We start from the raw sequence: 13,600 nt of genomic DNA, 5'->3' as shown, positions 1-13,600 counted from the left end.
AGCTTTTGATGTTTTTTTTCCCATTTGCTGGCTCTTGTTCTTGTTTGACCTCCAAGAACCACCATAGGTATACGCAAAAATATGAAAAACAAAGTAATTGCTATGAAAACAAATAGAAATAGAGTTGCAATATGTTTTTGTAACAATTTGAAATAGGTGGCAACGCAAGATGACCTGTTGTTTGGCCATAAGCTGAAAAAAACAGAAGACTAGATACCCCAATTTTCTATCAGCAAATACATCAAGATTGTTACAACAAGAGGTGCTTCAGTACATAATATGTGTTTTCTCCTTGTGTTATTTTCTCTGAGCTCTTATCAGCTGGCAAACGGTAGTAGAGAGTGGGAAAGAAGTTTCAAAAAGTTGTTAGATAAAGACCATCCTGAAACCACAAGGACCTTTGCCTTAATCCATTGTAAAATTGAGCTGTCTGGCCACACATCAAAGAACAGGACAGTACATCGTTATCGTTTCCAGGTGGAGTGTACATACAGAAAAAGGTTTAAAGAAAGGCTTACCTTCTGCGACCAGTAGATTAAAGAATAGAAAACAGCTGAATTATTTTGGCTGAATTTGAGAAAATACATTTGTGTCTCTGTCTCTCTATCTGTGTGTGTATATGTATGAAGTTAGTTGACATCAGATTAAAACGTGTTGAAAGAAACATGGATTTCTTACAGCTTTTTAATAGAAGTATGATGGAAGAAGCAAAGTAAAGGCAGGTTAATCTTTTCTTGTCCTGCAGAAATTGGGCATGTCTCTAACTGTGTGTGTGTGTGTGTGTGTGTGTGTGTGTTCTGCACCCCTTGTCTATCCCAGATAAGCTTCCTTCCTGCCAGTACTGTATATGACTTGGCCAACAGAGAGATAACAAGTTCATCCTCCATCAATTATTTTGGCTGAGAGTCAAGTTTGCTCCTTTACTAATCAACCCACTTCTTTTTATTACTTTCCATTATTTGCATTTCTATACTTGCTTCTTACTCTCATTTTTCTTTTTTTAATTACACATATAAGCATTTTCTGTTTGGCTGATTTGCTATCGTTTTTCTTCACCTGTCACAGCACCCTTGATCTGCTGCACTGTGTTTGCGAAGTTGTTTTTCCTTTTATTTTCTCCTGTGATCACCACCAAGGTCACGGTTGTTTGCTCAGTTTTTAAAATAAACACACAAAAAATACCTGAGCACAAGCAGGCACTAAAATGCAACTGTATTTTTCTCAACACGTTACTTGTCCTTTTTCAGTGTCACATCGCTCCTGTAAAATGCCTTGAAAAATAACATGCACAAAAAATGAACTGTACTGTAAAAGGATCTTGAGCAACAGAACTGTAGATATTCAGTCATTGTACTTGACCAGAGGAACACTGACCAATGAATCACACAGCACAGAAAATATACAGCAGATGAACAGTGCCTGAATGTCATGTGTTTAAGAAATAGGGAAGAAAGATTCAACAAAGATCTGAGACAGGACCTAAGAAATGCATCTCGACATGATTCACATAGTAGCCTAATCAGAAATGGAAGGGTGATTGTCAAGAAGCCATTCATAAGCAAGGGTGAGGAATGCTGACACAAAATTACTGACAAAAAAAGTTTCAGTTCAAATTGTCAATTTGTTTTGGAGGAAGTTAGGAGAGAGATACAACTCTGAGTGTCTACAGCCAAGATCAAAACACACGGAGGCTCAATTATAGTTTGGAGCTACATTTCAGTCAGTGGTTTTGGGGATCTTGTAAAAATTGATGGAGTTATAAATGCAGAAAAGTGCCAGCAGATTTTGATCCGCCATGCAGGGCCATCTGGAAGGCATCTGATTGGCCACAGCTTGATTTTTCAGTATGACGATGATGCCAAAATGACTGCCAGTGCTTCAAACACATACCTGTATAGAAAAACACACACTATGAGCCATTGAATGGTCTCCCTAGAGCAGGGATGTCCACCTCCAGGCCTCAAGGGCCGGTGTCCTGCAGGTTTTAGATGTGTGCTTGATCCAACACAGCTGATTTAAATGGCTAAATGACCTCCTCAACATGTCTTGAAGTTCTCCAGAGGCCTGTAATGAACTAATCATTTGATTCAGGTCTGTTGACCCAGGGTGATGTCTAAAACCTGCAGGACACTGGCCCTCGAGGCCTGGAGGTGGACATCCCTGCCCTAGAGCCTGGATCTCAACGTTATTGAAGCAATGTAGGGTCATTTTGACAGATAACAGGACAAACATTAGCAGTGTCCAAAGAAGAGCTTTAAATGTCCTTCCAGAAGCCTGAAGAACAATTCCTGAACAAAGCAATTATGTGAAAGTTTGCCTAAAAGAGCTCAGGAAGAGTTGAAGAGTAAAGACAATCATACCAAATACTGACTTTCTAAAAAAATAAACAAACAAAACCATTTAGATTTCACAAACATATTTTAACAGTTTCTTTAATAATAATGTTATAATCTATACAAACGTAAAGAGGAGTTAAATATTTCAATCTTGTGGGTTTGACCTTGTTTTGTCAGTTAAGACTGCCAAATGCACATTCTGCATTGTTAGAGAACAGAGCCAAGAGGGGGCCATAGCTAAGTGACTGAAGGACCATCAAATGGCCACGAGCTGTAAAGAGCTGATGGAGGGCACAGAAGCCACTTGACTGATAGTCATCTAAATGTACTTGGATTCCCATATGTCCATATAGATGTGCATGGTGCTTTGGTAAAGTGTTTGCTGTATGAAGCAAGGGAGAAGGGAGACATTTGAAGGTCTTTGCAGGAAATTTGTTTCCTTAAATTAGAAAAAATGAGTTTATTTCCATTTTAATAACGCAACACTTTTTCCTCCTGAACTGTCTGACCTGTCAAGCGTTGCTTCCCCTTACACAACAGCCAAACTGTCAGTATCGATCCACTCACAGTCCCTCGATAATAATTCACACCTTCCTCGCCTTCCTCAGCTTTTAGTTCTTCCTCCGTTATGAGCACCTCAGGGGGAGAACATATGCTCATTTTCTCACTCCCCAAGAACCTCACTTCTTTCATTTTCTTTAACAGAAAAGAACCTTGTTTAGATCAAAGTGACCTGAAAAACAAACTTACATGTTTTTAAGAGAGTGTTTTAACTATGTCACCTTTCTCTCATCATCTCCTCAGTTTGGTGGTGGATGGTGTTAGACCCATGAAGCACTGCTGTAAAGGGTTCTGCATCGATGTACTAAAGCGCCTCGCCAAGATTGTAGGCTTCACCTATGACCTTTACCTGGTGACAAATGGGAGGCATGGGAAAAACATTGACGGGGAGTGGAACGGCATGGTAGGAGAGGTAAGCCTTCGAAACCTCTTGTATGCTGCCTGTTATTTGTAGGACCAGGGGGGATGTGGGCAATGTTGCGCTGCCGTTAAGTCGGCAGGAGATCTTTTCACAATGTTGGTTCGACATCTGTGTAAAAGGTGGAGCCAGCCTAGCAGGACAACAGGAAACAGGCACTGCTGTTGTAAACATCTCTACATTTAGGAGACACCGAGGTTTTTATGGTCTAAGCAGAGGACTGACTCAACCAGCATATAGATGACATGCTTCTGATTACAGGGTGTTGACTAAAATTACACAGTGATAGACACTAGAATAGGCTGGCCCATCTATGCATTTATCCACTCATTTGTCCAGTCTCTTATTCAGGTTAGGACCACACTGCTACCTGTAATAGTAGGCATGATACTGAGTCAATAATCTTCATCGTGATAATTTAGGAGTTTTATATGTTGTTTCATAAGCATAAGAACCCGAGTTTTCTGAGTGACAGCTGTGTGCTTGGTTTCTCCTTGTTGAAATGAATAAATTTGATCCCTTATTTGTTTAAAACAAAGCATAATATTTTGTTTTGTTTAACTCTTGCATGAAAAAATAAAAGTATAAATTTGTACTACATTTTTGCCATCAGTTCTTTTCCTTAGCAAAGCTATTTATGTTCTGTTCAAGGGTGTTTGTATTTAACGCACAAGTAAATAACTTGTATCTAACTCTTGTCACTCTCTGACAGAATGCAAATAGCAGCATGTGGGAGAGATAAAGTGGAAGTTTATAAAAATGTGTGCTCAGTAGCAAAAAGATCCAGCTTGCACACAGCATTTCCTCTGGGAGTGTGTTCTAAAATTTTGCAGCCCGGCTCACAAACACACCATGACCCTTTTTTGTGTGCCTCAGTAAGATATTGTAGTTATGTTTTTAATTCTCCGTTTTCCCAGTACAGAGTGCTGCTATCATTTTTCCTACTCTGTTTTTCTTTCTTTTGTTGTGTTTACAAAAGGGGGTTTGATTCGAGGGCTCCTGTGAAATTCTTTTTATCCTGCTTCAAACCTTTTAAAACGTGACCCATTGAGAGAGAGGTTGGACCTGAATCGAAGACGGAGCGAGGAAATATGGAGGGAGTCTGTCAGAAAGATTAGTGCTGGAGAAGTGTGTGTGTAAGTGTGAGTGTGTGAGAGAGAGAGAGAGAGGGACAATGCAGACTGTGAGATTGCTTGTACATGACCATGTGTGTCTTGGCAGATACCATGGTGTTTCTGTGATGCCAGTCCCCCCTGCGGCGGCTGGATTAATGAAGTTGGTTTAACATGGAGTTAAACATGGGAATGCAAATTATCACAGTCTATGTGTATTTGTGTGTGTGGACTTTGTGAGGGCAGTTTTATTTCATACAAATGAAGACAGTTTTGGAAAAAGTCATACGTTTCTGGTGGCTAAGGTTGAAGATTGCATGTCGTTTTGCATAAGCATTTACTCGACTTGGCATGAGCTCCACAAGTCTGTGCAGTACCTTGTAACATGTTATCCCATTTGACAACGTTCCAAAAACATTTGTGCATTGCCAGGACTATTTGGCTTTCCACATTTTCCAGTAATCGTTCGATGGGATGGAGATCAGGCGAGTGCAGAGTCCGTGGCACCTCCTTGATGGGCGACCTCAAACTACTGCAATGCTTTGTGGTTTGTTGGGTCTCATTTGTATGGTGGTGCACTGAATCCTTCTCAACAATGATTAATGTTTGACACTCCTGAGCTTCCAAAGATATTCCTAAAAGAGCACATCTTTAATATTCGTTGTATGAAAACGCCAGTAGCATGGAGTATTGCCCTTCATGCTTTTCCAGTAATTTGCCCCTACCTTTGTTTACCATGGTCAAACCTACTCATGGTGTCTTCTTGAGACACTGAAGGCCTATTGACCATTGGATTACTCTGCAATGCTTTGGATATCCTGTAAGCATAATTTTTAAATATGCAACGTGGAGTCTACTGGTCCTGACTAAATATTATTATTATGTGATCACATTGTGAGGACAGACTGTGTATGCTGTGCTTCATTCTCAGATAGGCCTCAGAGATGCAGGTGGCCTTCTTTCTTGCATTACAGCTGCCTCTTGCTCAGCTTTGCTAAGTAACTCATTAAGCTGCCTAATTATCGCAGCAGACAAACACATGTGCACAGGGACAGCTCCGCCCACATGAACCCTCTTTTTTTTTTTCTTTTACTTTACCTGTCATATGCACTTCTGTTGAAAATATGCAGCAGTGCACTGTTTTTATTTGTTTGTCCTTTTCCTCCTCTGTGCTGCTATTTCATCCTATTCCAACCAACTATCATATCCTGTCAAAGTTACATATCACCAAGACAAATGCGTATAATCCCTCAGACATCAGCAAACCTCAGTGACCTTGCTTCTCAAGTGAAAGACTTTATAGTTGGGCAGTTTTTCCTATTTTTCATCATTTCTATCAGAACCTATATTATGACCTTCTTCTCTGAATGCCTTCAATCAGCCAGTCATTTCCTACATTCTTAAAGTTATTTTTTTTTCTTCACCCTTTACAGTGAATCACCCTAGTATAATCATTTTTGTTCGCAGCTTGCAGCAGTGAAGCACTTCCTAAAGAGAAGTGTCACAGGTGTTGCTTTCAGACCTCGCTGTATTCAAAAATCTTGAAATTAACAAGTTGAATTAAGTGGGGTAATTACCATGGAATGATTGAGGTTGGCAAGCAGAGAAGCAACTAATGACAGGTTATGAAAAGTGCGAAACCTGTGCGTTATCAGACTCTTAGAGAAGTTTATGGTCTCCAGAGGCTTCACAAACTATTTTTCCAATAAAAAAACTTTAGTGGTTGAACAGTTTCTGGCTGGATTTATTAGAAGAAGGTTGATTGATCTCATGCAGAGAGTGTTGACTTGCTCAGTATGTATATCATAGGCAATAAAGGGCATGAACATAGAGTTTTTCTTTTCTTTTCGGTCACTCTCATCTGTGCTTCTTTGAAGAACACAATGTGGCTGTGAGGTTTATCTATTAACCAATAAGTATAAAGTAGCAAAAAAGAGAAGAGACAGAGTAATTCCAGTGCGACAGTTATAAACACTTGAATTCATTACATTTTATTTATTTGAATAGTCAGTCAACATCATTGTGATCAAGTGTATCTGCAGATTTTACTCCAAATAGTAGACTGTAAGATAGTGCTGTAAAAAAAACTGTCAAATACTTACACCAATATGCTTCCTGGGGTATATTTGCGCTCAGCAATACATTTTGAATACCATTACACTCTCGATGTTAAAAGTATTGGCTGTATCTCAAATAACTGAACCCACCATGTATTAAGCTGACTTTGGACTTTATTTTGAGGACTGTCCAATAATGTCCAGCAATGTTTTTCAAAAAAATTGGCAAGAGATAACAGTACATGGTAACTGATGAGTAATAGCTGGCAGTTGTTGTTATGTTGCCATCTGAGCTTGCTGGGTTGTAACTGACTTCAGTTAAAAAATACAACGTTTTTAAGTAGAATTGTAAGAAAAGACAGCTATATAATATAAATGTGTTGTTCATAAGCAAACAGAGGGGAAAAAGTGAAGGAATACAGCTGTGCACTGTAATTCAGAGCATGATATCATTTGAGTAGCATGAGATAGGAGAACAGTTGGAGAACTGTAATGCTAACCCACCGGCAGCATTGCTGCCAGTATTTTACTGATTATCTACACATAAATCTTTAACAGGGTGGATGTGGGAGTGAAAAAGGAACAGAAATAAAAAATAAAGATGTAACACTCTGCATCAATCAGATTTAACTGTATCACACAAACTTTCATTATTGCAGCTGCTGATTTGCTGCGTCTGTAGCAGTTATCATCTTTCACCATCTTTATAGGTGTAATTTACCATATTTAATCATTAGTGATTGCATTACAGACATATCTGAACAACATCAGTAACAAAACTGGAGGTAACTGTAAGATGCCATTTTACATGGGAGATAATCATCTATTACCAACACAGTCTCCTGAAACAACACTGATTATTATAATGCAATAAAGTTAAAGTTACTAGGTTAAAAAAATACAATCAATGGATTGGAGTTTATTGTATGTAAATATCAACATTATTAATCTAAGTATAAAAAGATGAAATAGATAGTTTTTCATGTTGGTCCCTTTGCCAACCTAAAACCCGACCGTTCCACTGGCCTCTCTTGCAGCACCAGCCAGGAAATGAGCTGCTAAACTGTGACTGAAGTTGTCCAGTTGCAGGAGGTTAAAACAAATTAAAATCCTAATTAGAGGAATGTTGCTGCACTAACGAAAGTGGGAGTGTCAGAAGCAGCCAGTTAAACGCTCAGCATTTGGTCTTTTAATGTTTCTTGCAAAAAGTTAAAAGACCAAATACAAAGGATTTTTAATTATTTCAGCAATGCCTAGTTGGTGATTAGTGGTATAGTAGAAGTTGAGAATCCTTCATGGAAAAATGATGGAACAACTTTTCAGTCAATTGTCCAATTACTTTTCAGCCTTTGAAAATGGAAGACTGATTAAAAATGGCTGTACATGCAAATAGTTCATACAATGCTTTTTTCTCACAGTTGATAACTGTGTGAAACAATGTATCAATCAGTGCTTAAGATTTTAACAAATAAGGAGGAAGAACATTTTAGAGGCTACTTTATGAGCCTGATGAAAAGCATCTCCGTTGTGTCTGCTGAGAGACTGCAGAGCCTTTTGTCTTTCACAGACTTTTGGTGCCAGGCCAGACCTGACTAATGAACTTCTGGTCAGCAGCCAGCTCCTCTAACCTCCACAGTCCCTCTGCTGCAGTCAAGTAACCTCTGCTTCCTGCCAGGCGAAACACCAACAGGGCTGTGAATCCCCTGACTTCGTCACCTTCTGTCCGCCTGAGCCTCGTTTACAGCTGCCTGAGGAGCTGTGAGGAGGACCACAGCACAGCTTCATGTTGCAAGTCATGGCAAAAGGATCCCTATGCTGTTTGTTCAAGGTGTTTTAGTTATAGATAGTTATAGAGCATAACATTGTAGCTCTATCCTACCAACTGCCAACCATTGAGACCAAAGAGGTATATTTTGGTTAGTGCTTTTTGAAAATACACATTTGCCAGAAGAAGAAGAGCTGGTCTGGCTACATTCCAAGAACTAATCCAAGAAGCGATCAAGAAAATTCCACCTGTTAATGTGACTGTCCAGTGCTTGGCTGGAAAACCTACATGATAAAGTGAGCATTGCATGAGGTAAAATTTATGTGCTATAACTGCCTATAGAGTCTGTTCATCTTGTTGCTTTCTTATTTTCTGATGAGAGTGAGAGGTTGGATCTTGCCAGGAAAAGTCAAGATTCTTCCTGGTGGGTTTTCGGTCTCCACCGGGAACAATCATTTCAAGAATTCTATTCATAATTTTTATGGACAAAATTTCTAGCAGTAGTCAGGGGATGGAGGGTGTCAGACTTGGTTGTCTCAGGAGCTCTGCTTTTTGCAGATGATGTGGTTCTCTCTGGGTGACCTGCAGCTTGGTTTGCAACTGAGTGCAAAGCATTAGCAGTTCCAAATCTGAGGCCATTGTTCTTAAAAGTAAAATGATGGAGTATCCACTGCAGGTTAGAGATGAGTCGCTGCCCCCAACTAGAGGAGTTGAAGTATCCTGTAATCTTATTCACAAGTGAGGGGAGAGTGAATTAGGAAAACAACAAGCTGGTGAGGATGCTATTCTGGTCTGTTGTGGTGAATAGAAAGCTGGGCGGAAAGCAAAAACTGTCAGTTTACAAATTGATCTTTGTTTCTATCCTCAGCAGTCACAAGTTGGTAGTGACTGGAAAGTGACAGGTGTTGTTTGTGTGCCAACACAGAGTTTCTTTCCTCCAGGGTTTGGACTTCTTTCAGATTTGCCACAGGACATCAGCTTAAATCAGGTTTTCTTGGTGTGTAGTAGCTGTGAAAGTCATTAAAAGCACTTTGTTTGTTATAGTGTTGCTCATATAAATAGACACAACATGCTGATCTGAAATGATAGGTCTACACAGAACCAAGTTATGGCATTTCTCCTGCACAATGACTATGAGAAACTGTTGTTTCTGTCTATTCCTTTTTATCTGTATACAACAAAAATGTAAACATTATTTTTTTTTTAAAGTTGAATCAGCTTTGAGTGAATCAGTTTTTTCTTGGTTCTTTTTACCTTGTATATAATGTTTTATAGCTCTTTGTGTTTAACTTCAGATCTCCTGTTTTACAGGTGGTGTCCAACAGGGCAGACATGGCCATCGGCTCACTCACCATTAATGAAGAGAGGTCAGAGGTTGTTGAGTTTTCGGTTCCATTTGTGGAGACTGGCATCAGTGTCATGGTTTCGCGCAGTAACGGCACAGTATCACCTTCTGCTTTCCTTGGTAAGATGTTTTTAATAAGGTACACTTTAGCATTTTATAAGTCTGTCATTTCTCCAAGTCAAGCTTAGTACCTGTAACATGCCTGCCTACCTGCAGATGCAAGCTACTTTGCAACCCATCTCCACCCTAGCTCCTTTTCATTCTGTGTCATCTTGTGTCTTACTTACTGGGGTCAGGTTGTATATTTTCCCTTGCAATTGCTATCGGACAAATCTGAAGTTCTGGTGAAGTTTTTTAGTGAATTTATGATGAAATTACTCATTTTTTAATTTAGCTTTTTTCAGTCTTTTTTCCAATGAAGTATTTTAAACCATCAGGACAAATTGGCAAAAATGCTTAAATCAATACCTTATTTGCTTCTATAAGCTGTGTCTAAACATCTGATAGAACTCAATGAGCAGAGGCTCACCTACAATCCAAAAACAATAATTGACATTGCATTCGTAGTTTATGAGATTGCTGAATATGAAGTCTACGTAGGAATGTTTATTCTCCATGTTCAGCTTTAAAGTAGGGATCATAAACTCAGTAGTCTATTTGTATTCCACTAAATTCTGTATACACAACATTAAAATGGGATTTATAGATGTGCATGAAGCATCACAAACCCTTTTCAAGCTCTCTAATGCAAAATTAAATTCTACTCTAAATGGTGCTACATAAGAGGAAGGTAAGAATCCCTTTAAAAAGCAATTCAGGTCAGCTGTGGATGAAAGACGGGTGAAGAAAATATCGCTAAACTAAATTTAAATTTTAACTTTGTGCACTGCACAAAATGAAATACCGGGCTTATAATAGGCCCAGTAGAAAGCATAAAGAATATATACTTAGAAACACTCACATGTTATGCACTCTCTCTGTGCCCTACTTAGCTTGAAACAAACCAAAGGGGATTTTCGCTGTTTTGTTTTTGTCATCAGTCGGACTTTATTCCCTTCCACAGGTAAAGATGACCTCATCAAAATAACTGAAATTTACATGTTGAAATACTTTTACTAAAAGACATCCTGACTGAGTGAGGTAGAGCTGTATGTAGTTATGTAGTGAGAGCTGTGTGGCAGTAGTTAGAGAGAGATTAGAAGAACAAACAGCTCTTAAAGTATTGACCGAATATCATTTTACCGCTAGTGTGGAACATCCTTCTAAATCCACCTCATTGGCCAAGTGTTTACACGAGGCCCTGAGGTCTTATTATACAGCAGGCTGGTACTCATGTAAAAGCAGAAGAGTTTTAACTTGGAGGCCTGACCCTCCTGTCTCGTGTTGAATTTAAAGTTTGTACTGAGTTTTTTTGCTTTTGGTTTGACTAGCACCGAAACCACTTTGATCAGGTTAAAGAAGAGAACACAGTTTGTGTTAAAATACACTTTCAAATCTCAGATTTCTACATTTCACACGTCTGCATGGAGTCGTCTATAGTCTGGGTTGCTTTTTGTTTATCAATGTTCAGAATGGATGATAACACATTTTCTATCTTACTAATAGGTGAAGGAGGCTGACTACATAGGAGGCACATATAGGACTGCAGTGAATAATAGCAGTGTGAACAGTTAACATTCAAAGCAGCTGGTTCAAGGAGACTGAATTAAATGATTGTTCAAGGGGTCATAATGCAAGACAGCCCTTGTTTTGGATATTTTCATTACATACTTTTTCCAAAACATACAAAAATGAAGGACGCATCCTTTAATGTTCAGCTGAACATCCAGAAAGTTGATTCTGACTTCATCTCAGCTCACTGCGGGTTTCCCAAACCTTATAAACACTCGTTTGCATAATGGTCAAAACTAGCACCGCTGACTAACAATGGGCTGTCAGAGCCATTGTTAGTCAGTCCGTTGCAGTTTCTCCTGCTGAAAACGCAATGTCCATGTGAACATAATCAACTTTGTGGGATTTCCTTACCTGGGCGATTTGTGTCAAGATGTTCAGCTGAACATTTTATAAACACATTATAAAACTATTACTTGCTGCCCATCAAGAACACCATGCAAATGCTGCACAGTCCTATAATGGAGAGGACAGGTGTAACAGGGCATAACAATTCAAAATCAACCTGAATCAAAATTAATTTGATGAAACTGTGGGGTTATACGAGGTGCAAATGAAAATCTCAACTCAACTCCAGACAAAGACCATAGCTAAAACAAATTTAACGTAAGATGTATAAGACTTCAGCACTGCTGCTACCTGGAAGTGCCATCGTGTCCACATCCACCTGCGTTAGACTGTATCTCTTATACTGTGTCACAACAGTGACCCTGCAACCTGAGTTTTAGAGACGACAAAGTTGCAGAGAGTCGAGTAGAATGTAATGGCAGTCACCAATAATCTTGGTAGCCAAACAATTTTTTACAGTGTTGAGGTACACAATGGTACAGTACATATCAGAGTTTGTTTCCCACAGGACATTACTGTGCAGCTCTGACCCTGGGGTCCTATTCACAATGCATGATGTCCAAAAATAAAACTTGAACATCTGAGACTCTTTCACACTTCCTGGAACATGGTTATCATTAAATCTGATATGGTTTTTGCTTTTTTATTAGCAAAGTCACATTTTATTTTTTTAAATCACAACTACATGAGTCATCAAAAGAGGACCCAGATGCATAAGCTATTATTCACTAATGGACTTTACAATGCTTTCAAGTTTCCTTTAATCTTAAGGATTGTTGAAGGATTAATTAATTAATGTACTAAAACAGCCTTGATAGCTTACATAACGCTGTACAGTACTGTACATTCTTTCTAAATTATGTAAGTGGCCTTCATTTCTGATGTGAATTTTGTCTTTCAGTTGAAAAGGTTCAAACTCCCAGCTTTGCATCTCAAAGCACAGCTCAAAATGCACAGTTAGCTTTACTATTCTCAGCGTTCAAAGAAGCCCCCACGGCAATCCAAGCCAACCTTTTTTTTTCTCCAGTCATTTTAAAAAAAATATAGCTTATGCCTCAATCAAAGTTGGCCTCTCCTAAGATAACACCTCTTAATTTACCAATCTTCTTAGACTAATTCCACGCACTTCCAACCATGAAAAGATGGAATTTGAGAGAAGTAGAGAGTTGGAAGCAGAGAGAAATGACAACAAAGAAAGGGAGTGATGGATGAAGAATGTGCTTAGGAGAAAGAGATGGTGTTACACAGAGAGAGAAAGTCCTGTCATGTACCACTATAAACCCAACACAAACGAGAGAGAGAGAGAGAGGTTGAGTGGCTTTGATAGAGAGACCGATAGAGCTGTGTCAGATGCTCTCAGATATTTTAATCTGAGCAGCGGCTGGTTGACATGCTGCTGCGCATTTGTGTGTGTGCGTGTCGTGCAGACCAGATGAGATCATACCCTGTAGCAAAAATGACTTGTTAACACAGAGCAGCGTCTCAGGCGACTACTTTTTAAACCCACCATCTGTGCTTAAAACCTGCCTGTGTGAATGAAGCGCATATTCTACTGCCACACATACTGTGTGCATGACGTTATAAATCAGACCTGCAGACCATCATACACTGTATGACGAATTATGTCATAAATAGTTTAAATAGTTCCTATCATATTGTCCTATACTGTCCGTTTCTCTATAGCCCTTAAAGCCCAGCCTGTAATAAAAGTGCAATTTATTTATTTTTTTTTCATTTTTGCTTGTTTAATAACGACCAAGTCTGCTCTAAAAGTTCACTAATATTCCTCCATCATAGACCTGACTCCTTCGCAGGACTCCTTAAGGGATTGATTTCATACTGGCACAGCTGCAGTAGTACATCTATCCATCTGTCAGAGGAGATTTAAGAGACAATCTGAAACATGTCATGGTTGGACGGAGGTGCAAGGCTCCTAAGGCCATTTTGTCTAAAGTCTGCTGGGCCACAGGGCTGACAGCAAGTCCAT

At 39.2% G+C, this 13,600-nt stretch overlaps 1 protein-coding gene across 1 annotated transcript in view; it reads left to right on the top strand.

The window, feature by feature from the left end:
• The window catches only part of grin2da (glutamate receptor, ionotropic, N-methyl D-aspartate 2D, a), a 259,454-nt gene that overhangs the window by 192,621 nt on the left and 53,233 nt on the right, over positions 1–13,600 (top strand). The window contains exons 9-10 of the mRNA XM_024798509.2: positions 3,141–3,309; positions 9,561–9,714. Coding sequence (XP_024654277.2) covers positions 3,141–3,309; positions 9,561–9,714 — 323 coding nt within the window. The remainder of the gene's footprint in view (positions 1–3,140; positions 3,310–9,560; positions 9,715–13,600) is intronic.

Source organism: Maylandia zebra, linkage group LG22 (assembly GCF_041146795.1).
Source record: "Maylandia zebra isolate NMK-2024a linkage group LG22, Mzebra_GT3a, whole genome shotgun sequence".
Taxonomy (NCBI): Eukaryota; Metazoa; Chordata; class Actinopteri; order Cichliformes; family Cichlidae; genus Maylandia; species Maylandia zebra.
This window is presented reverse-complemented; position numbering and strand designations above follow the sequence as displayed.